Source organism: Podarcis erhardii (assembly GCF_964252035.2).
Source record: "Podarcis erhardii genome assembly, chromosome: 7".
Classification (NCBI taxonomy): domain Eukaryota; kingdom Metazoa; phylum Chordata; class Lepidosauria; order Squamata; family Lacertidae; genus Podarcis; species Podarcis erhardii.
In genome coordinates this window covers 6,309,055-6,332,649 of record NC_138511.1, presented here as the reverse complement: position 1 = coordinate 6,332,649, position 23,595 = coordinate 6,309,055, and the positions used below count along the sequence as shown (strand labels likewise).

Sequence of the window (23,595 nt, the reverse complement as noted above, 5' to 3'; positions counted from 1 at the left end):
CGAAGCTCCGGGCAGCTGAAAGATGCGCGGTCAGCCTTCCCCAAGCGCCTGCCGCCTCCAGACGATTTGGACTGCAACTCCCATACAGCTGTGCAAGCTGGGGCCTAGGAAAGGCCAAAACGTATGGAAAGCACCTGGTAACATGGGCGCGGACAGGATTTATGATGGGGGGCGGGGGGGGCAGAACCTCAGTTAGTTAAGTATTTTCATTGATTTACTTGATGGACGTCATTGGCTTGGGGAAGTGGGAGGCATTAGCCAGTTGTGAGGCAGACAATTAACGTTTCTCTGTCCACCGATGTAGGAAAGTTTGGCTTCTGTAGGAATGCTTCTGCTTCTGTACAAACCGTTCTAGGTTCAGACATTTTCTTCTCAACAAACCGTTCTAGGTTCAGGTTCACACTTAGTTCAAACAAACACGGCATTCTGACCTGTTCTTAATGCATAGTTGATCACATCTATGGAACATGATTGATATGTCCTTTTAAGTCTTACATCATCAATCATTAAGTAATTGTTTTAGGTCTTGTTCTATTAATCACCAGTTATAATTTAATTAGGAGGTTTTCATGCTTGTCTAGTTCTGTGCTCCCTTTCTCAGCCTTCAATCTATTAGTGATTAATACCTATATGTATCCTTTGCTTTGTATCTGTATTAACCAATCAGCACCAAGCACATATATGACATGTATCCTTTGCTTTAACCAATCAGCATCAAGCACATATGTGGCATGTATCCTTTGCCTTGTATTTGTGTTAACCAATCAGCAGCAAGCACATAGGTGGCAATGCTGTATTGTTCAATAAAAGGGACTCCCCCCGAGACATGCTCGAGAGGATGCCTCCCAGATGACACCTGCTACTCGTCTGTCGTTTATTCCAACCCAACACACCATTCTGTGCTTCTGCATTCCTGACATCTTAGAGCAAAAGTATAGTTTGCCAACCCTACTTTGGAAGGAGGAATACGCACACAAACACTGAACATGTGCATGTTAATGTCACTAAAATAATAATAAAACTCAGTGCCATCCAGAGAAGGATCTGGCTGGCCACTTTGAGAACGGGACGCTGGCCCAGCCGGGCTCTTCATATTTTCTTAAACCACAGCACCACCAGGGACACTGTGGCTTGTCTGATAGCATAATGGTGTCCTAGGGCTGAAGCTCTGCCACCCATAGGAGGATTAACTGAGTGAATCACAAAATCCTCTTCCACCTCAGCAATTGCTAAGGTAATGCAGCAGGCACACTTCTGGAGCTGTGGTAAAGTTCCTAGGCTTTGTGCTGATGAGGAATCTGGAGGTAGTTCTTTATGTGTGGGAGAGGCAGCAGAAGGAGTGAAGGCCACAAACCTTGTAGGGGAAGCAATAGACTGATGCATATGTTGAAAAAATTATAGCAGCCATGGCCACTGACAGGTTGGCAGCATGTGGTAGGACTTATTCTTGCAAAATGTTTTGTTGGAAATCTCTGTAATAATTACTCATGATTTGGTGTCATACCCATTGCTGGTGCTTCTAGAGATTCCTCCCTGAGATTCCTCATCAAACTCTGGTCTTCTCTCTGCTAGCAGCTACCAGGATGGAGATAGCTGTGAGGTGGGAAACAAAAAGGACTCACATATGCTCATATGTGGGAAATAGCACTTTCTGAATGTGTGACCCAGCACAGCTGAGTGATTGACAGACAGTCCAAGAGGAATAAACTTCTCGGTGTATGGTCTTCATTTATTGTGTCACATGTATCTTTATACAAGGGTCTACTCAGTGAATTTTTTGTGCAAGTAGATAAATAGGTACCACTCTGGCGGGAAGCTAAACAGCATTTCTGTGTGCTGCTCTGGTTCACCAGAAGCGGCTTAGTCATGCTGGCCACATGACCCAGAAGCTGTCTGCAGACAAATGCCGGCTCCCTCGGCCTATAGAGTGAGATGAGCGCCACAACCCCAGAGTCATCCACGACTGGACCTAATGGTCAGGGGTCCCTTTACCTTTACTTAGTGAATTTATAATATATGTGTATCTTAATTTCACCCTATGTACTTGACAATCCAATAATCTGTATAGTATTCCAAGTTTTGCTTTCTCATTTGTGTTTATAATATTATAAAAACCAATATGATACATTTTTTTAATAAAAAAACCACAGCACCATTACGACTACAGGAATAAAATGGGTAGTCTGATACTAAATACGTTTACTGGGGAATAACAAGCACCACTTTGCAGGGTAACACACCTTTGAAGTAAGAAGCTGAAAATGAACATCTGTAAACGTGTACAGATCACCCGCCTCCCATCTATAAAAAGCTTTTAAAAAAAGAAATAAATACAAAGCCCTGGTGGGTTCAGGTACGGATGTCAGACCTGTTTGCCATCATCTGCTCTTCTCTGGATGGTTCGCCAGGTGGCAGGGACTTGATATTCAGGTCTGAGGTGCCATCCTTGCTGCACCACTATCAGCAGGATGGTTAACCCATCTCTAAAGCCGCTAAAGGCTGTCCATTCCAGGTGTCTCCACCCCACCAGAGCTGCTATCTTGTCTGTGAAGCCTTCTATGACTCCAGAAACGTTAAGTTGCACAACTGATACCTGAATGCTCCTGAGCTCTGGGCAGGAGGTCCCTGGAGAGCTGACAAAGAGGGGGAAATGCTCTGACACATCAGCAGAAGCTGCATCTGATCCAGGGGTGACCCATCCTGTTTCACCACCTGAGGCAAAATAGGAATTGCCGCCTCCCCACCCCCACCCCCTGCCGTGTTCCATCACCACTTCCACTACCATTGCACCCCAGCTCTCACCAAACTCAGTGAGAATCAGGGTGCTTCTCAAAGCGTTGTCACTTGGCTACTTCCCTGGGCCTGGCGGCTGGTCTGGCTCTGATCTGATCTGATCAACTGCTGAATCATCTGGATGAAAGGTTGAAGGAACTGGGTATGTTTAACCTGGGGAAGAGAAGACTTGAGAGGAAACATGAAAGCCACCTTGAAATATCTGAAGAGCTTCCATCCTCATGGAACAAGCAAGGTTGTTTCCTGCTGCTTGAGAGGGTGAGGCCAGAACCAGTGGATTCAGATCTCAAGAAAGGAGGTTCCAGTCAAACATGAGGAAGAACTTTCTGATGGTAAGAGCTCTTTGACAGTGGAATGGACTCCCTCGGCAGATGGTGGACTCTCCTTCACTGGAGATTTTTAAACACGGTGGATGGCCATGTGTCAGGGATTCTCGAACTGTGGTTCCTGCATTGCAAGGGGTTGTTGGGCTGGATGGCCCTTGGGTCTTCTCTGCAATTCTCCCAACTCTGCAATTCTCTGGCCCAGAGGCTCCAAAATGAGAACACTGTTCCCATAGCAGTGCTATTGAAAGTGAATGCTTCAGAAACCAAATATGGCTCTGGTTCCTGGCACACCGAGGAAAACAGAATGCTGGTCCACTACATCAGATAGCCTGAGAGGCACTGCCCTGCAGGACATGACCAGAAACCACTTTGCTAAACTCCCAGAAACTCTTGATCCCCAATTCCATCCGCACCTGAAACACTGCAGGTGTATTTCAGGTGGGAAGTCACAGGTGTTTGTTTTGTCAGGCATGCACCACCCAGGTACCTGCTGACTCTGAATCCTGTTCCCCTAACATTTACCCCAGGCTGTTCCAAAATTAGGGACACATTTTTTAAAAGAAAAAAGAAAACTCATAATAAGTCTTTTGGTTTACCTCAGAAACTGTCCTAGGATGCCTGCCACCACTTTCTAGGAGAGCCTACACCAGCCAGCTGTCTTCCAGGGGGTTTTGGACAACAACTCCCATCATCTTCAGGCTGTAGCCCAAAACCTCTGGGAGGCAGCTGGCTGGTGAAGTCTGTCCCAGGACACTGTCCTCCACATGAAGTGAGGGGGAAGACAATCGCTCCATTATTGCTTTGCTTTTGTCCTGGATCCCAGTTTTGAAGATTTGCCAGTGCTTTAGTTTTGTGAGAGTGGCATTTCCATCACAACAAATGGGAAACCCAATGGTTGCAAAGCCTACAAGCTGGCATGCCCATTAATCCGTGAATTGCAGCCTATTAATATCTAAACGAGCCAAGTTAGCCAGCCAGCTGGCAGTGTGAAGAGCCACCTGCATGGCATCTATGGCCTACTGGCAGACGTTGCCCCCCCACCCTTTGGGAAATCACAATCCTGAATTCAGAGTCAGGCTTCTGGCTCCTCTCGTCTTCAGCCTTGGGACCTGAGAACCATCTCTAGGTCATCATCACAACCCTTCCTTCTTATTTTCTTTGCCTTTCCTCTATTGCTTTGTCAGCAGATGTAGCAATTTATGCACAGCAACTCATTATTATAAAACAATCCACCTTTTACTGTTCTTGCCACAGAACACAGCAGAAACAAGAGTCTCCCCCCCCCCCACATCCCTGTTTAAAATAAGAGACATGTTTTTACAAATTAGCATTAAAGAAATCAATCTACATTCTAGTCAGTTGCTAAGCTGAAATTGGAGGAGCACAGTGCTAGGTGGAGGCTAGGAGGGGTTTTGGCTTCATCCATGCCAGTAATCCTTAAAATTATCTTCCTTATTATCCTGTGCTGCACATGTTATCCAGGCTGCCCCTCTTCACTTTGGGGCATCTCATAATATGGGGCAGTTCTTGAATTGGTTTGTACATAGGCATATATACAGACCCCCCTTCATATGCTGCTAAACAGAAGATCAAAACGAGGAGGAAAGGTGGGTCTAACTAAATCACTAAATAAGTAGCCATGTGCAAAAATAAAATAAAATAATGAAAAGCAATAATGTATTAATGAAAACAGACAAACATCAGGCCATGCTCATTTCAGAGAGGGAATCAGCTAGCAAAGAAGAGCTAGCGTTCTGCTAGCGCTTAATGGGCATAGCAGTAAAGCTGGTACCTCTGTACCAGATTTCACAGTAAAAAGATCCTGAAGTAAGGCACAAATTGCAACAGAGCACGTATTCAAGCATGCAAAGGCTTGTGGCACCTGGGAGAAGAGAACCTGCATGAATTTGGCCCTTGCAGACCTCGCTCTTGTTGCGAACCTTCCAGCGTCTTGCCACACCCACATTTAAAATATCCCCAGGCCTCCAAAAACAGGATAGGGGGTGGGCTGTTGTGCTCAGGTGCTGCTTGTGGATTTCCCACAGGTATCTGGTTGGCCACTGCAAGATCAGGATGCTGGACCAGGTGGCCATTGGCCTGATCCAGCAGGCTCGTCTTATGCTCTTAAACAAACAGGACCATCACCCAAACACTGCTGTGCCCCAGGTCTCAGGGCATCCAAACTTAGCTGCCTGGGGCAACTGCCTTTGTTTGCACCATGATCAAAACACAAAACCTAGATTCTGTATACTATGGCTAATTTCAGGAGTGGAATTTGCAGGATGCAGAAAATGATAGGACCTGCTCTGCCAACACAGAGACACACCTCCAGATTTGCCTGGGTATAGGCACAGTAGCAGCGTAGGACCACATCATTTAACTTCTCATAGATTCTCTTCTAGATCTGCAATGTGCAAAGCAGCTCTGAATAGCATGTGGCACAGCTCACAGTTGAATGGGGTTGCAAACATACAATGCTTTGCCATTTAGGAACGAGCACAAATATTATCTGAGCACTGTTGCTGGGCGCTAGAGAATGGTGGCAGCAGATTTTTCTCTTGCACACTGTTTCTGCTGCAACAAATCTGTGACCAAGTCCTGCTCAAGTCCATCCAGAACACACCAATGCAAGGGGCAGGAAGAGACAACCTGGCCTGCTGCAGATGATCTGGGAGTTGTCCCACTAAGCCACTCAGGGTCCACCATCAGCCTTTGCTGGGGTGTCCATGTTTGCAGAACTGGGAAGGGTGAAGTAAAGAACTATAGCCAGGATGAGGATGAGGACTCCCGCGACCACGCCCACAAGGATGACCTTCCATTTCATGTTCTTCCAGCGCATCTGCCAAGCCACTGTGCCTGTTGTCTTGGAGAAGGCAACACTCTAGGAGGAAACAGAGAAGGGATGCAGTCTCTCTTATTCATAGGCATACAGGACTGTTAATATCCCACCCTTTTGGGAGGCTCTCCAACCCAAACTATAAATTAGAGCCACACACCCCACAATCAGTTTAGGCTTAGCCATGCTGCAGTATCTGGTCTCACAGATGTTTCCCACTGTAGGGAGTGGCACTGTCCAGGGAAAGCTGAGGCCAAGGAAAGGTTATGTAGTTCTGAAACTGCTGCAGACACGGGATTTGGATCTGGCACTGGGCGAGGGGTGCAGGGCTTGGAGCATTTCAGCTTTGGTTGAAAGGAACTAAAGGAACTGAAGACAGTAAAGGTGCAGGACAGAGAGGGATAGGGCATAGAGTTTAGCTTCTAGAGGGCGTAAGAAGATGTCATCTCAGCAAACAAATGGCCCTGCCTTCACACTTGCTGAGGTCACAGGAAGGGCAGGAGGCAGTTTTGGGAGAAGCACCCCCCCTTTCCCCTGTAAATGCTTTCTCCCACTGGCTCCCCACCCCACCACCCAACTCCTCCCGCAATCACTTTCATTTGCAAATCCTGGCTGGGAAAATATAAAATGAGGCATTTGTAAGAGACAAGAGACATTTGCCACAAGGAAGAATTAAAGTCTCCACCAATGTCCCACAAGCCCACCTTTAGTATTATGTGTGAATATGGGGTGTGCGTGCGGAATAAGATGGGGAGGGGAAACTATTTAATTTCAGAGCACATCTCTTGGAACAGCTTTTTCGAAAGGATGCAAAACCTTCATCGTACAAAAGCCCAGTGCTCTGATTATACTGCCTTATTGACACTGTCTTATTAAATTGTATTTTATAAGTAATTTTGGGGGAAGCTGCCGAGATTTGGAGAAGCAGGATGCAAGTGTTAAGTAGCTAGGTAGCTAGGTAGGCAGGCAGGTAGGAAGGAAGGCAGGCAATAAGATGGAAAGGGACTAAATTTACACAATGTTCAATTACTAGGCAGAGTTTAGATTGCCTGGTACAATATTTTATTTTTTTAAAGCATGGAATCCACATGCTCCCTGCCTGCTGTTTCTGTTGAAATGTCATAAACCAGAAGAAAAGATTGATCTGGATTTATCGGCAGCTCAGTGGGCAGAATTTCCATGTTTTCTACGATCCTGAGGAAAGGTTGCAACATTTGGGACTTTATAGTTTAGAGCAGGAGTGGTCAACCTTTTTATACCTGCCGCCCACTAATGCATCTTTCTTGACAGTAAAATTTCCTTACCGCCCACCAGTGCCCGATGGAAGGAGCAATAGAACCCCCTACTGCCCACCTAGAATCCTAAAACGCCCACCAGGGGGCGGTAGGGACCAGGTTGACAACCCCTGGTTTAGAGAAAAGGTGCGTAAGAGGTGACATGATAGAAGCTATAAAATTATGCACGGCCTGGAGTTTTGCTTCCTCTTTCATAATGCTAGAACTCACAGACATCCAATGAAGCCGAAGGTTGGGAGATTCAGGACAGATAAAATAAAGCACTTCTTCCTGCAGTGCGCAGGTAAACTACTGAACTGATGGTCACCAACTTGACTGACTTTAAAAGAGGATTAAACCAATTCTTGGAGGAGAAGGCTAATACCTGGCCGAGATGCTTCTGAATCCCAACTGCTGGAAACAGTTTTCTTGTTTCCCAGAAGAGGGGTCTGCTTGGCCACTATGATAACAGGATGCTAGACTGGATAGGCATCTGGACCAATCCAGCCTGTTCTTCTTATGTTCTTAGCCTTCGCGAACCAGGTACCCGACAGTGTTTTGGATTACAACTCCTACCAACCCTGGCCAGGACTGCTGTCCCATCATTCCTTTCCCATTCTTTACTTTAAGAAAACAGCCCCGGCCATCACAGCAGTCCACAGGATCCTGCTAGCTCCCCGCATCTTACTTTAAGCCATGGGTAGGCAACCTAAAGCCTGGGGGCCGGGTTCGGCCCAATCGCCTTCTCAATCCGGCCCGCGGACGGTCCGGGAATCAGTGTGTTTTTACATGAGTAGAATGTGCCCTTTTATTTAAAATGCATCTCTGGGTTATTTGTGGGGCATAGGAATTCATTCATTCCCCCCCCAAAAAAAATATATAGTCTGGCCCCCCACAAGGTCTGAGGGACAGTGGACCGGCCCCCTGCTGAAAAAGTTTGCTGACCCCTGCTTTAAGCTCTGCCAGGGAGGGGGGAGCCCAAATCAACCTGGGCCTCTTGGAGTGTGACTCCGGGGGGGGGGGGGAGCAGAAATGAACTATTTTGTCCTAATAACAGCAATTACTAGACAAAATGTCTGTAAATTGCTGGAGCTGGTCTCCTCCTTCTTTTCATGGCAGATAATATTAACTTATAGCTTGAACTTTAGTTCAATAGGTGCTCTTCTACTAGCAGCAAAGCTCATAATAACAAGATCCTGGAAGGATTTTGAGGACGAGTCTCTGACAAGTTGGTACAACAAAGTATGGCAAATAGCTCTTGCAGAATAAGTAAATAATAAAATAAAATTGGCACAAAGCCTGATGCACAAAGACTCCTTTGTAATTGAAAGACACATTTTTATTACGTACACGGCTAAAAACAAAAACAGAGGACTCCCCTCACATTGTAAAACCCTTTTGTTAACATGACTTGTTTATCACCTTCTTTACAAGTAGTAGTCTGGGATTAGAACTCATTAGCTTATTTGGCTGACATTTTGCATGTATTACCTCAACACCAGCTTCTGGGTTAGGCTGGGGTATTTAATAAAAAAGAAAACTGGAAGAAGGGAACCATTTTGGAGGGGAAGACCACATTTTTTCTCCTGCTGTCTCAAGGACTCTGGATGAAATGCTGACAACAATCTACAGCAAACAAGGGTCCACCCATCACTTGTGGGGTGTGCACCCCCAGAAGTGTCTTTTGCAACGCGGCTGCTCCCTCCCGCCCTCCCCCTTGCTGTACCTGGTTGCGAAGTTCATCTGCCCTTACATCCAGCTCGCTGAGCTTGCCCTCACGGTCCAGCACTTTGTTGTAGTTTTCCAGCATGATCTCTGTCACCTGCTCAGCCTCCCCCTGACACCGCTTCAAATTGTTTTCCCCCTGCAGAAAGAGAAAGGAGGATCATAGGAGAAAGAACTCTGGTCCCTCACGCTGCTTGAGGCTGAAACACAGCAGCTGAGTGAGAGGAGTGTACGTGCTAACAAGGTATTGGAGAAACCAGGGCAGGAGGAGAGGACTGGGTCAGAACACTTGGTTGCCCTTTCAGGTCACAGGGAAGTCGGGGACCTTTTGCTCCCATGAAACTAGGAACTTGCCAGGGAGGCTCCAGGTGCAGAGAAGAGCCTCTGGAGGTGTCACCTTGCCAACAAAGGTCCGTATAGTTGAAGCTATGGTTTTCCCAGTAGTGATGTATGGAAGTGAGAGCTGGACCATAAAGAAGGCTGATCACCGAAGAATTGATGCTTTTGAATTCTGGTGCTGGAGGAGAGACTCTTGAGAGTCCCATGGACTGCAAGAAGATCAAACCTATCCATTCTGAAGGAAATCAGCCCTGAGTGCTCTCTGGAAGGACAGATCCTGAAGCTGAGGCTCCAATACTTTGGCCACCTCAGGAGAAGAGAAGACTCCCTGGAAAAGACCCTGATGTTAGGAAAGATGGAGGGCACAAGGAGAAGGGGACGACAGAGGACGGGATGGTTGGACATTGTTCTCGAAGCTACCAGCATGAGTTTGACCAAACTGCGGGAGGCAGTGGAAGACAGGAGTGCCTGGCGTGCTCTGGTCCAGGGGGTCAGGAAGAGTCGGACACGACTAAACAACTAAACGACTAAACACCAACAACATGCTGGCTGGGATGGATGAGAGACATAGTCCAACAGCATCTGGAGGGCACCAGGTTGGCAGAGGCTGTTTTAAGTCATGGAGATGGCTGGGAGGGGGTTGTTCTGGGATACAATACCATCTTCTGTCCAAGATCGAACTCTAATAATAATAATAATAATAATAATAATAATAATAATAAATTCGACATATTTGTAAACCTGTATGCCTACAGCCAGAGCCATCCCCAAACCTGTTTTCCCACTTTTTCAAAAGACTTGCTTTCATCAACATAAAGGGATGGTAAGATGAACAATGGATTCAGACTCCTAAATGCTGGCAGATTAATTGCATTTCAAAGCCAGGAGGAAGATGGGCTCCTCTTGGAGTGAGAGGAGGCAATGTGATGGTTGTTTTTGTTTGCATTTATGTTTGCATTTATGATGAAATGGACAATTCTACTTCAATTATTATTATTATTTTATTATTATATTTGGTAAAGGTTCTGCTGTCCTCTGGCATGGGCTGCTTGGGCCCTAAAAAACCTCAACAACTTTTTGTGTCTGGATTCTTCCTCTTAAAATATGGCGACCCTATTTAAACAGCCCAGCTCAGGTGTGTGAGACTGTCTGCCACGAGCTGGAAATTTCTGTGCTCTCTTTGTTATATGATGTTATGAGTTTGCGGAGTGGGGGCAGCTAGATCCCCCATAAATGTGTTATGAGTTTGTGGGGGGCCAGATCCCCTTAAATTCTTAGATTTAGTAAATGTTAGGAATAAATGAATGCTTGGCGTATTAATGGAAGCTACCAGACGCTGAATCCAGCAGCAGCAGCAGCAGCAGGCCGGCTGCCCAGTTTCCCATGCTCAGGAGAAGATGGGTCATTATTAGCAAGGAAGAAAGAGAGAGAGTACTGGGCCATTAAGAATGATTGGCAATGCAAATGCAAATGCTGCCAACCAGCCCAGAACTGTGAGGGGAGAGAAACTTTCTGCTGGTCATCAGGCAATGGCTCTTCCACCTCCCTTGCCTCACCCTCCAGCCCTGGGAGCATTTCCTAGAAATAATTTTATAAGTTGTGTGTCCTTGTCTCTCAATTTAACCCTTTTATATGGTTTTGTGGGTTTTGTGGTATTTTATGCACTGCGATTTGCACTTATTTTTAGTGCTTATAGATTAGTAATGCTTTATTGTAACTGATAAGTGCAAACTGTTTAATTATTATTTGCTGATGTTTACTTTTACTCAGGGGACGCGGGTGGCACTGTGGGTAAAACCTCAGCGCCTAGGACTTGCCGATCGTATGGTTGACGGTTCGAATCCCCGTGGCGGGGTGAGCTCCTGTCTTTCGGTCCCAGCTCCTGCCCACCTAGCAGTTCGAAAGCACCTCTAAGTGCAAGTAGATAAATAGGGACCGCTTTATAGCGGGAAGGTAAACGGCGTTTCCGTGTGCGGCGCTGGTGCTGGCTCGCAAGAGCAGCTTCGTCACGCTGGCCACGTGACCCGGAAGTGTCGCCGGACAGCGCTGGCCCTCGGCCTCTTACAACCCTAGAGTCGGACACGACTGGCCCGTACGGGCAGGGGTACCTTTACCTTTACCTTTACTTTTACTGTTTACTATTGGATTATTGAATATTGTTTTATTTGATATAAGTTGTTTATTTTAAAGTTATTGTGACTTTTTATATTGGATCAGATTGTTACTATTAATGTTTGATGTTTTATTCTGTTTTTATATGTGTTGGAAGCCACCCAGAATGGCTGGGGCATAAATAAAAAATTGTTGTTGTTGTCCTATTAATTCCTAAAATATCTGACTTCCCCTAAGAATCATAGAAATGTGGTGCTGGGACCCAATGGATCATCTAGTCTGATATTATTGGGTCATATCCTACAAAGTCTTACTCGCAGTAAACCCATATAAATTAATGAGTCAATTTAAGCCCATTAATTTCAGGGTGTTCTGAGTATGACTAACTCTGGTTATGACCCATTAACTTTCTAACCAGTGAGTAAGCCCCATTTCTTTATTAACAATTCTACTTCAGCTACAGATTCCACTGGATTTTGTTAGCAAAAGAGCTACACCACCCACACATTATTTTATTTTCCCTCCCTTTTCTTCAGTTTCACCTCTTTTACCTTTTTGGGCCCCCTCCCTTTACAAAGGACTTTAAAGCCAGAACAAACAAATGTGCTAATAAATAGCATCCCTGACTTGTCTCCCCTGTGAGGTCAAAACCCAGTGAAATAAACCCATTAGTGCATATTTTTGCTTTGTTTATTTTGAAATGTATGTGTTCTTCAACATAAGCATAAAAAATACCGTATTTTTCGCCCTATAGGACGCACTTTTCCCCCTCCAAAAATGAAGGGGAAATGTGTGTGCGTCCTATGGGGCGAATGCAGGCTTTCGCTGAAGCTTGGAGAGCGAAAAGGGTCCGTGCACACCGACCCCTCTCGCTCTCCAGGCTTCAGGAAGACATCCGCAGCCTAGGCAGCCCTGCGGGAGGTCCCACAGGGCTGTCTAGGCTGCGCACAGCAGTCTGCTTCCCGGAGCGCCAGGCGCGCTGAAAGCAGAGCGCCCGGCGCTTCGGGAACATATCCGCAGCCTAGGCAGCCCTGCGGGAGTTCCCGCAGGGCTGTCTAGGCTGCGAATAGTAGCCTGCCGCCCGGCGCGAATGGCGCCCTGAAGCAGAGCGCCACTCGCGCCGGGCAGACATCCGCAGGGTGGGGAGCCCTGCAGGAGTTCCCCGCAGGGCTCCCCACACTGCGGATAGCAGCCTGCCGCCCGGCGCGAACGGCGCCCTGAAGCAGAGCGCCCCTCGCGCCGGGCAGACATCCGCAGCTTGGGGAGCCCTGCGGGGAACTCCTGCAGGGCTCCCCTCGCTGCGGATAGCAGCCTGCCGCCCGGTGGGCAGGGCGCGCTGAAGCAGAGCGCCCCTCGCGCCGGGCAGACATCCGCAGCGTGGGGAGCCCTGCGGGGAACTCCTGCAGGGCTCCCCTCGCTACAGATAGCAGCCTGCCGCCCGGTGGGCAGGGCGCGCTGAAGCAGAGCACCCCGTGCGCCATGCAGACATCGGCCAGCCCCACAAGCTCGCGGGACAGCAGGGAGGCGCAGCGCCGCCTTCCTGCTGTTCCTCGACCTGGTTCGGTTTCCCCGACCTGGTTTTGGGAATAAATTTCCCTTTATTTCCCCCCAAAAAAACTAGGTGCGTCCTATGGGACGGAGCGTCCTATGGGACGAAAAATACAGTAAGCATAAAAAAATACAATTATGGTATTAAATAAATAATTGCAGCAGAGCTGTACATGAAAAGCAAATATTTAAAAAATCATAAAATGAAAACAGCATTTTAAAACCAGCTGGTTGATGAGCCGGAAAGACTGCTCTGCCTGGCGGCATAAGGCCATCAGATTTAGTACCAGATGAGCCTCTTTGGAAAAACCAGTCTGCCTGCAGGGACCACAACAGCGAGGGGCCTCTCTGCCTGCTCCCCACTCTGGTCCTCACCGCCCAACTCACCTGAGTAGCCATCTGGGTCTCAGAAAATGGCCTCAGGTGTTGAGTTCTATGTTCAGGCAGAAAAAGGCAGACTGGGAATAAACCTCTGTGGTGTCTTTGCACTCAGATCTGCCCTTCACTTTTGGTTAATACAGCCAATCTTGTATTCACAGATACCAGTTGAAATGCGTGTGCAGCTGAAATAGGTCAGATAAGGGTTTGCGTGAGATCTGCACCAACAAGATTCTCAGGCTCACAAGGGCTCCATATAAACCAAGTGGCGTGCCCTAAAAATGGCCGCAGCACTGGAGCTCCCTGGCAACTGAGTTCACCCTGAAGGCAATACATTCTGACGTCTCTTGGGCCCACAAACTACGGCTGGAAGCTGAAGACAGCAATACGAAAGTATAAAGGTTCAGAAGAAGTGGCAGTTGACCTGGCCTTGGTCATTCCTGGAGTGTGTCCCCCCCCATCTCCTGTTGGAATTAGAATTCCCCACAGGAAATGAGAAGCAGACACCAACCCATTGCCTGAAATAGCTAGTTTCCTGCTGCTGCAATGGGTGGAGGAAGGCTGAACCCACTCAGGGAACCAAGCCAAAAGCCACAGGAAACATAAAGGTCTTTTTCAAATGCTGTTTCCTTTGGAAAGCCGGAGCTGGCAGACAAGGAGCCTGAGGCAATGATCCTGGCCCAAACCAGCCTCTGCTACACCAGACTTGTGTCACGCTGGGAAGAACTCCCAAGGAAGGTGAAGGTCACTGGGAGGAGAGCTCAGGAAAGAGAGCCTTTTCCTCAAGAGCCTTTGCATTTGAGGAGAGGAGGAAGAGAAAAGTGCAAGGATAGTGGCTAAGGAAGACTCACCTGGTCTCATGGCTTTGAAGTACACCATGACACGTACAATAAAATCGTATCTTATACTCATCTAATTCAACCATAAGCAGCTGAAGGCCGCTGGTTGAAATCCCACAAGTTATATGCGAGCCAGAGCTCAAAAGCTCTTTTGTGCTGGGTCTTCCCAGCGGAAAAAGAGCTTAAAAGCTCTATGCCTTGCTTGGGATCCAAGGCACTCTCTGTGTGCTGAGTCTGGAATGCTCCCCTGAGATAATGATGGCCCCACCAGATCTTGAGAGAGCATCCTGGGGCCTCCAGAGCTGGTACAAAGAGTATGTGCATTTTTGCATATACATGGAACCCTTGGAACCAAACTCCCATGTAAAATGTGATTGTACTGCATTTGAAAGGGTGACTCACGCTGATCCCCCAAGATCTAGAATCACTGGTCTTCAACTGGTGGGCCTGATCTGTGGTGGGTTGTAACGGCACTACTAAATATATGTTAAAAGATTAAGAAATGGGTCCCCCAAATGCATTTTTGGGTTAAAAGTGTGTCTTGAGTCTGAAGAGGTTGAGGATACCTGATCAAGATAATCTCTTCAAGGACATTTTCAAAATGCTTAGAGAGTTCCATACTGCAGTCTCTATTTGATTCTCTCTGTGCATATTTTTGCATACCATACCAAAGTGGTGTACAATAAGACAAAAATAAGATAAAATACCAAACACTATAGACTCAGTAAACTAAGAGGAATACAGTGGTACCTCAGGTTACATATGCTTCAGGTTACAGACTCCACTAACCCAGAAATAGTACCTCGGGTTAAGAACTTTGCTTCAGGATGAGAACAGAAATCGTGCTCCAGCAGCGCAGCAGCAGCAGCAGGAGGCCCCATTAGCTAAAGTGGTGCTTCAGGTTAAGAACAGTTTCAGGTTAAGAACGGACCTCCGGAATGAATTAAGTACTTAACCCGAGATACCACTGTAAAACTATTTGTACAATTGTAAAACACATGTTCCACACCTTGACCCAGTCATACTTCAAGGAAAGCCGTCTTATACAAAAATATAAGGCACTATGTGTGGTAAACCTGAGGGTGTACTGACTTGCCAACACCTTCATAAGGTAAAGGTAAAGGGACCCCTGACCATTAGGTCCAGTCGTGACCGACTCTGGGGTTGCGGCGCTCATCTCGCTTTAATGGCCGAGGGAGCCGGCGTTTGTCTGCAGACAGCTTCCGGGTCATGTGGCCAGCATGACTAAGCCGCTTCTGGCGAACCAGAGCAGTGCACGGAAACAGCGTTTACCTTCCCGCTGGAGCGGTACCTATTTATCTACTTGCACTTTGACGCGCTTTCGAACCGCTAGGTTGGCAGAAGCTGGGACTGAACAACGGGAGCTCACCCCGTTGCGGGGATTCGAACTGCCGACCTTCTGATCAGCAAGTCCTAGGCTCTGTGCTTTAACCCACAGTGCCACCCGTGTCCCTAGTAACACCTTCATAGTGTCCATTAAATTAACCTTCCCAGTGTCACGTAGTTGGCCTCTGTAGGTCACAAGATGCTGGACATGTTGGTCTTTGGCCTGATCCATCTGCAGGAGCTCCTGTGGTGTTCTTCACCCCACAGACATTTCAGAAGATGAAAGCGAAAGCAAACACAAAAACCCTTGTTGGGACCTCACACAGCACTCCACATGCTTTCTCAGAGGCTTGGTACACTAACAAGTGTCTCCTCTGCCTTCATCACAGAAGGTTGAGGCTGTGTGGAAATACACCGATGCACCGGCATGCGCGCGCGCACACACACACACACACACTCCTCCATCTGAGCATCTGTGCATTATTCTTTCAGACTGGCTGCCAGCTGCTCCCCTTCCTCACTGTTGCCTCTCCTCTCACACCTGTCACTTCTAAGCCCAGACCTAATGAGGAGAGAAATCTAGCAGCAACGTCCTCCAGGCCTAGTGCCCTCCAGCCACGCGTTGGGCCCGATGAGAGTTGTAGTCCAAAACATCTGGAGGGCACAAGGTTGGGGAACACATGGCGCTGCATTCTACCAACATTCTACCAACTGCATTATACCAACACTGACTTGCAGCAGCTCTTCTGCTCATCATGTCTAGAGGTGGCCTTATCAGTGCTGCATGTTAACCCAGTGGTTTTAGGCCTCATCTGGTTTTTATTTTTTTAATGCTACAGATTCTTAGGCGTGCATCTCATGCTTAGAAATAAGCACACACATTAAAATATGTGCAATAATTGCTGCAGGAATCTTTCTTTCTGTTGGCGGCAAAAAAGGCACCAGGGCCCTTGTTCTGAAGGTGGCTCTCCCATTGTGATGCAACAAACCAGGCACTTTGCTAGCAGGAGAGGAAAGCCATCAAGAAGAGCCACTCAACATGCTGGGAAAGGAAGGTAGCTCCTCCTTCCAAGTGTTGGGCTTCCTGTGCTCTGCAGCCGTGGATGTTTATTCCCTCCTGCCAAGCTCCTATTGTTTACTGTGAGACTAATTGATTGAGGAAGGCCACAGTGTCAGAACTCTGTGAAGGAATGACCAGCTGACAGAGCACATATCTCATCTCTAACAGCAGACTCACAGCGGACCAAGACTGAGAATACTCAAGCAGCCTGTTGTCTTTCCTGGGGAGGAAGGCAGCTGAAAAAAGTTCTGATCTCTTGAAGTCAACAGAGGAAAAGCAGGCCAACGCAGTCATGTGAGCCCACAGCCCTGGCAGCTTTGGAGAAGCCCCCCTCTCTCAGCTCCCTGCAATAGCAACAACTCAAGGCTAGGGCTAGGCCATGCTCTCATCAGCTGAGACTGATCAGATCTGTGGTCCAAAACAACTGGATGGCACTTAGCTGGGGGAAGTCTAACCCTCCCCAACTTTAGACAGGTGGAGTTAACTTTAGACAGAAAAATACTACGTTTGCACCTCTCGGTAGAAGAGGGAACTAAAACCCACATCCTTCCTGTCAAGTGGGTAAATCTTGTATGTGAAAACTGAAAACCTTCATGAAGCATTAGAGGAAGGCAAATATCTGCAGCATGTTTTCAATATCCACCCAGTGAGGCTCTCAAAGTGATTTAATGTTTCCTGCCCAGTAAGGCCACCTGAAGCAGGCAAAGTCAGTGCCCACCAGCCGACAGGCACTCACTTCAAACCAGGCAGTCCTTGAAGAGACTGGCAAAGAGCCCTTTGCAAAAAGCCCGGCTCAGCTGATTGGTGGTGCTTCAAAGGGCAGGGCTCTCTGCAACCCTGGCTTGTTGCTGTAAAGTCCCAATAATCAGCAGGACTTCAAAGTGCTCCATCAGCTGATATCACTCTGATGCCAGGAGACTGGCGGGTGGGCAGCTTCACTCACCTTTCAAATCTGGCCTGTGAGGGGTAGAGAAGATAATGATGCAGCTCACTGGCCACCCTGGGAAAATAACATCAGCTGCCTGTCCTCTGAAGTATGCAGTCTGTTGTGCAGCAGGCCCTCCTGACGCAGAGGGAGAGGCAGAGGGAGACAACTGCCAGGTGGCAGGTGCCTGGGGGCAGGCACAGCTATATACATCCCTCTGTCTGTCCTGAAGTCTTAATTTGGCCTGCTGCCTCCAGTGTGGCAGAGGATGCCTTGGCCTCCTAGCGTGGCTGTAAGGGCCTGAGCCTGAGTGGGTTCGGGGGCAGGCACAGGCACGAGAGAGTGGCATGGCGAGGGAGGGGGGAAAGAAAGAGCAGTGCGCCCATCTCACTGTGCAGCCCCATGGCACCCAAGGTGGGCTGCTCCTCCCGCCCCCCCCCCTTCCTCCACCAGTGTTCTATCCAGTTCTTACTTTCAACAAACGAAGGGCTGCCCTATCTCAAGAAGTAAAAATCCAGCTCAGAAAGCTGCTGAAGCCACAGCAAAAAAGGCCCCACCCCACATTTTGAAACTATTCTTAAGGAAAACGACACCGCTGACATGGATTGCCATATGTCTGGACATTTTTTACTACACTGCTTCCAACTGCAGTATTATGGGTATGCCTGGGAAATTCTGGGCGTATGGCTAACAAATGAGTACAAAAAAGAACAATATTCCTAAAACAACACTTTGAAAGAGTGAAAGTGCTGAAGGGAACAGAAGGATTTCATTGCTTTGTTCCATCTACACCCAGTCCAACAGAAATTGTGACCAAGGTGTACTGTTTTAGCAATGAGTAAGACGTTTGACACCGGAGGTACAAAATCTCTGAATATGGCTGAGATAACTGGATATGTGACCTGTGAATACAGTTGTACCTCGGGTTAAGTACTTAAGTCATTCTGGAAGTCCATTCTTAACCTGAAACTGTTCTTAACCTGAAGCACCACTTTAGCTAATGGGGCCACCTGCTGCTGCCGTGCCGCTGGAGCCCAATTTCTGTTCTCATCCTGAAGCAAAGTTCTTAACCTGAAGCACTATTTCTGGGTTAGCAGAGTGTGTAACCTGAAGCATATGTAACCTGAAGCGTATGTAACCCGAGGTACCACTGTATATTAAAGCATTGCGGTTGACCTATGCGCTGTTGGTAGACTATGAAAGTGCAGCTCGGTTGCCTCACCTCAGAAAGGATATTTCAAGGTTGGAAAAGGCTCAGAGAAGGACAGCCGAAATTATGGGGTGTGGGGTGTGTGAAGCGACACCCCTGTGAGAAAGGGTTGAAGCGTTTGAGGCTTTTTAGTTTGGAGGGGACATTCTTACACCTGCCAGGCCCAGTATCATCATTTGTTTTCCCATCTAGTCGGGTTGTACTTAAGGTAGTACTTAATGAGCACACTTTGCAAAAAAAATGAAATGTCATGTGCAACAAATGCTCTTGGAAAAATGTTTGGTGTAAAGTATAAATAATGGAAGGATCAATGTTTTCAGACACATTTTCAGACACATTTCTCATGTGTAAGGTTTCCCCCCCATAATTTTGTTTGATATGCATTTTGTTGTAATGTTCATGAAATGAATTACGGTACTAAGAATTCTGTCAAAGTGTTAATTCTATCATGCAATAGCAAGCTATCATTCAGATTTCGAACACATTTTAAAAAGAAAATCCTGGCTGTTCAGATACCTTTTAACTGAATAACTTTCTAAAGGAATGCCTGGAATAACTGATATTATAGTTTGAAGTCCTGTTTATTATGTTATATTTTACTCCAGGAAGACCAATTAATCCTAAATAGAACCCAATAAGGCAGACATGTACAAAATATTTTTTTTATATGATCCCATGATGAAATTCTGCAGGTAGCTGTTAGAAATATTAAATAATCAAATTTTTAAAAAATTTTAAATCATATTAATTTTTTAAATTTTAAATCTTCTAACTGAAATTTAAAATTTAAAGTAAGGTCATCGTGTGACATATCATATTAAAGCCCATGAAGTTTTGAATAGATTGGTGTTTTTAGTTTTGACGTATCTCAATTCTGGGCTGAGCTTTTAAGGTTTTGGCAAGACTAAAATTGCCTTCTTCTTCTTTTTTTTGAAATCTCAAACCCTCATAACTCCAAAATGGGATGAGATAAAAAAAACACATATATTTAAACTTAATTTTGATCATTCAACAAGTGTACAGAATATTAAGAAAATTGGATGACATGAGGTAAAAAAGTTGGATCACTTGATATGGAATGACCCCCATCATGGGAAACCCACAAGAGGATTTTGAGCCCAAGAATGCTCTTCCCTCATGTGGTTTCCAGCAACTGGGATTCAGAAGCATCACCCCTCCAACTCTGGCCAGCGGCCATCACCTTCTTCTCCAGGAATTTGTCTAATTTTCATAGAATCATAGAATGATAGAGTTGGAAGAGACCACAAGGGCCATCGAGTCCAACCCCCTGCCAAGCAGGAAACACCATCAGAGCACTCCTGACATATGGTTGTCAAGCCTCTGCTTAAAGACCTCCAAAGAAGGAGACTCCACCACACTCCTTGGCAGCAAATTCCACTGTCAAACAGCTCTTACTGTCAGGAAGTTCTTCCTAATGTTTAGGTGGAATCTTTTTTCTTGTAGTTTGGAACCATTGCTCCGTGTCCGCTTCTCTGGAGCAGCAGAAAACAACCTTTCTCCCTCCTCTATGTGACATCCTTTTATATATTTGAACATGGCTATCATATCACCCCTTACTCCAGGCTAAACATGCCCAGCTCCCTTAGCCGTTCCATCTAGTCTGGTGGCCCTCACTGCCTCCTTTGATCTGTCCTGAATCTTCCAACATTTAGCTTCCTTGGATGTTTACGAGTTCTGGTGTTCTTCGGAAGAGAAAAACTTTTCTTTTTCCACTTTCTCCACGTCCTGCATAATTTTACAAACTTCTATCATGTCGCCTCTTACTCGCCTCCCCTCCAAACTAAAAAGCCTCAAAGGCTTCAACCTTTTCTCACAGGGGTGTCGCTTGACACCCCCCCCCACCCCATAATTTCGGCTGTCCTTCTCTGAGCCTTTTCCAACCTTGAAATATCCTTTCTGAGGTGAGGGAACCGAGCTGCAATCTTAACCACCGCCCTTACTTCGGAGTAAGCCCCACTGAATTCAACAGGGCTTCCTTCTGAGTAGAGATGGTTAGAACTGCGCTGTAAGGCAGACGCCCAACCCGCCGCCTCCGCCCCCTACTAGCGCCAGGGCGCAACTACAGTGGTACCTCGGGTTAAGAACTTCAATTCGTTCCGGAGGAGGTCCGTTCTTAACCTGAAACTGTTCTTAACCTGAAGCACCACTTTGGCTAATGGGGCCTCCTGCTGCCGCCAGAGCACGATTTCTGTTCTCATCCTGAAGCAAAGTTCTTAACCTGAACAAAATAAAAAAATTCCTTCCAGTAGCACCTTAAAGACCAACTAAGTTGTTCTAGGTATATTCTTCTTCTTCTGAAGAAGTGTGCATGCACACGAAAGCTCATACCTAGAACAACTCAAAACAAAACAAATTCCTTCCAGTAGCACCTTAAAGACCAACTAAGTCAGTTCTTGGTATGAGCTTTCGTGTGCATGTACACTTCTTCTTCTGAACTTCATGCACACTTCTTCTTCTGAAGAAGTGTGCATGCACATGAAAGCTCATACCTAGAACTAACTTAGTTGGTCTTTAAGGTGCTACTGGAAGGAATTTTTTTATTTTGTTTTGACTATGGCAGACCAACACGGCTACCTATCTGTAACTGTTACTTTAATCATTCTTAACCTGAAGCACTATTTCTGGCTTAGCGGAGTCTGTAACCTGAAGCGTCTGTAACCCGAGGTACCACTGTACCTCTGTCTCGAAGGGGCAAGCAGATTCTTCTCCGGGCAGCAACAGGCAGTCTTGGGTCCGGCGAGGCGGAATTGCCCCGCAAACTCCCGGCTGCGCCCAGATTACGAAAGCAGCTCGCGAAAGAGACGCTGCCCGGCCCCTTCCCGGGGTCTCTTCCGAGGTAAGCAGCGGGCGCGGGATTGGAGCCTCCGCTCCGAAGTGCCCCACGGCAGCGCGGACCCCGCTGCCCCCCGCCTGGGCTGCCCAGAAGCCGGGAGGGAGGCAGGGAGGGCTCGCCGCGCTGCCCTCCGTCGCATTTCGCCCTCGGAGCCGCCGCCGAGACGGACCCGACGGCTGCGCCGCCCGCCCCCTCGCTTCCTACCATGGCTGGCCCTGCGCGCCGGAGAACGCGGCTCAGCTGCGGCGGCAGGACGGGCGCCCGCTTCTCGTCGGACTGGCGGCCGGCCGCGCCGCCTTCCTGCCCCCTCGGCCGGCGACGGGGCGGCGCTTCGGGTCGCGGCACGTGGAAAGGGCTCGCTTACTCCGCGCGCCGCTTTCGCTTTCCTTGGCGGCCCCGGGGAGCGGCGCAGGGGCGCTGGGAAAAGGACCCCCGAGGGGCGCCAGTTCCGCGCCGGCCGGCCCCTTGGTGGGCGTCCCCTCGCCCAAAGAGGCGCCGGAGTCCTTGGAGGGAGGCGAGGGAGCAGCCCAAGGTCACTGCCCAGCAGCGGCGTAGCGTGGGTTGTCAGCACCCGGGGCAAGGCAGGAAATTTGCGCCCCCTAACCCGGGGCAAGGCAAGTAATTTGCACCCCCTAACCCGGGGCAAGGCAAGTAATTTGCACCCCCTAACCCGGGGCAAGGCAAGTAATTTGCACCCCCTAACCCGGGGCAAGGCAAGTAATTTGCACCTCCTAACCCGGGACAAGGCAAGTAATTTGCACCCCCTAACCCGGGGCAAGGCAAGTAATTTACGCCCCCTAACCCAGGGCAAGGCAAGTAATTTGCACCCCCTAGCCCGGGGCAAGGCAAGTAATTTGCACCCCCTAACCCGGGGCAAGGCAAGTAATTTGCGCCCCCTAACCCGGGGCAAGGCAAGTAATTTACGCCCCCTAACCCGGGGCAAGGCAAGTAATTTGCACCCCCTAACCCGGGGCAAGGCAAGTAATTTGCACCCCCTAACCCGGGGCAAGGCAAGTAATTTGCACCCCCTAACCCGGGACAAGGCAAGTAATTTGCACCCCCTAACCCGGGGCAAGGCAAGTAATTTACGCCCCCTAACCCGGGGCAAGGCAAGTAATTTGCACCCCCTAACCCGGGGCAAGGCAAGTAATTTGCACCCCCTAACCCGGGGCAAGGCAAGTAATTTGCGCCCCCTAACCTGGGGCAAGGCAGGTAATTTGCGCCCCCTAACCTGGGACAAGGCAGGTAATTTGCGCCCCCTAACCCGGGGCAAGGCAGGTAATTTGCGCCCCCTAACCCGGGACAAGGCAGGTAATTTGCGCCCCCTAACCCGGGACAAGGCAAGTAATTTGCGCCCCCTAACCCGGGGCAAGGCAAGTAATTTGCGCCCCCTAACCTGGGGCAAGGCAAGTAATTTACGCCCCCTAACCCGGGGCAAGGCAAGTAATTTACGCCCCCTAACCCGGGGCAAGGCAAGTAATTTGCGCTCCTACCCCCTAACCTGCCGCCGCTGCCAGCTTCTTCTTGCTGCTGCCTGGGCTGGGGTATTTACGGTAAGGTAGCCACAGCGGCAGCGGCGGGTCCGTGTCAGGTGATCTGAGGCGAGTTGCGCTGGCGCTGGCGCCCAAACGACGCTGCTTGCCCGGAGGAGGAGGGCAGAGAGGCAAGGTAAATGCAACATGGCCCAGCAGCTGCAGCAGCGGCGGCGGCGGGGATGTGAGGAGGGGCTGCCTGGCGCACCCTCCGCGGCCCTGATGCGCGGGGTCCGCGGCGAGCGCTGAGAGCCGCTGCCTGCCGGACGCCTTCAGCCCGGACGCGCGCACAGCTCGTCGGTTCCGCGAGACATGGGGCTCTGCTACAGCCTGCGCCCGAGGCTCTTCGGTGACTCTGGAGGCGGCAAGCGCGCCCCCCCCAGATGTTGCGCCCAGTGTGGTGGCCCCCCCTGCACCCCCCACGCTACGCCACTGCTGCCCAGGTGGCCCGGCCCGGCCCAAGCCGCAGGGCAAGGAGAAGACGGGAGCCCTCCAGA

The 23,595-nt window shown here is 48.5% G+C and overlaps 1 protein-coding gene and 1 long non-coding RNA gene across 3 annotated transcripts; one reads left to right on the top strand and one right to left on the bottom strand.

Moving 5' to 3' along the window:
- Positions 1–906: 906 nt before the first annotated feature.
- Positions 907–2,129, top strand: LOC309345516. Its single transcript, XR_014158278.1, has 2 exons — positions 907–1,234; positions 1,573–2,129. It is a non-coding gene; the product is annotated as an uncharacterized lncRNA (long non-coding RNA).
- A 3,365-nt stretch (positions 2,130–5,494) lies between these two features.
- On the bottom strand, positions 5,495–21,953 carry VAMP5 (vesicle associated membrane protein 5). Of its 2 annotated transcripts, none has more exons than XM_081868585.1 (3): positions 21,771–21,953; positions 8,956–9,093; positions 5,495–6,000 (listed from the first exon to the last, which is right to left on the bottom strand). In XM_081868585.1, the coding sequence occupies exons 1-3, from the start codon at positions 21,771–21,773 to the stop codon at positions 5,812–5,814; spliced, it is 330 nt and encodes a 109-aa protein (XP_081724711.1). In that variant the 5' UTR covers positions 21,774–21,953; the 3' UTR covers positions 5,495–5,811. The 2 variants fall into 2 exon arrangements, with proteins under 2 accessions (XP_081724711.1, XP_081724710.1); XM_081868584.1 differs by lacking the exon at positions 21,771–21,953 and adding an exon at positions 13,341–13,498.
- Positions 21,954–23,595: the final 1,642 nt, after the last annotated feature.

Excerpts from the sequence above, each read along its gene's own strand:
- VAMP5 (XM_081868584.1), bottom strand. Across the intron at positions 6,001-8,955 it reads CAGATGAACTTCGCAACCAG|AGTGTTGCCTTCTCCAAGAC; the intron begins GTACAGCAAGGG and ends GTTTCCTCCTAG.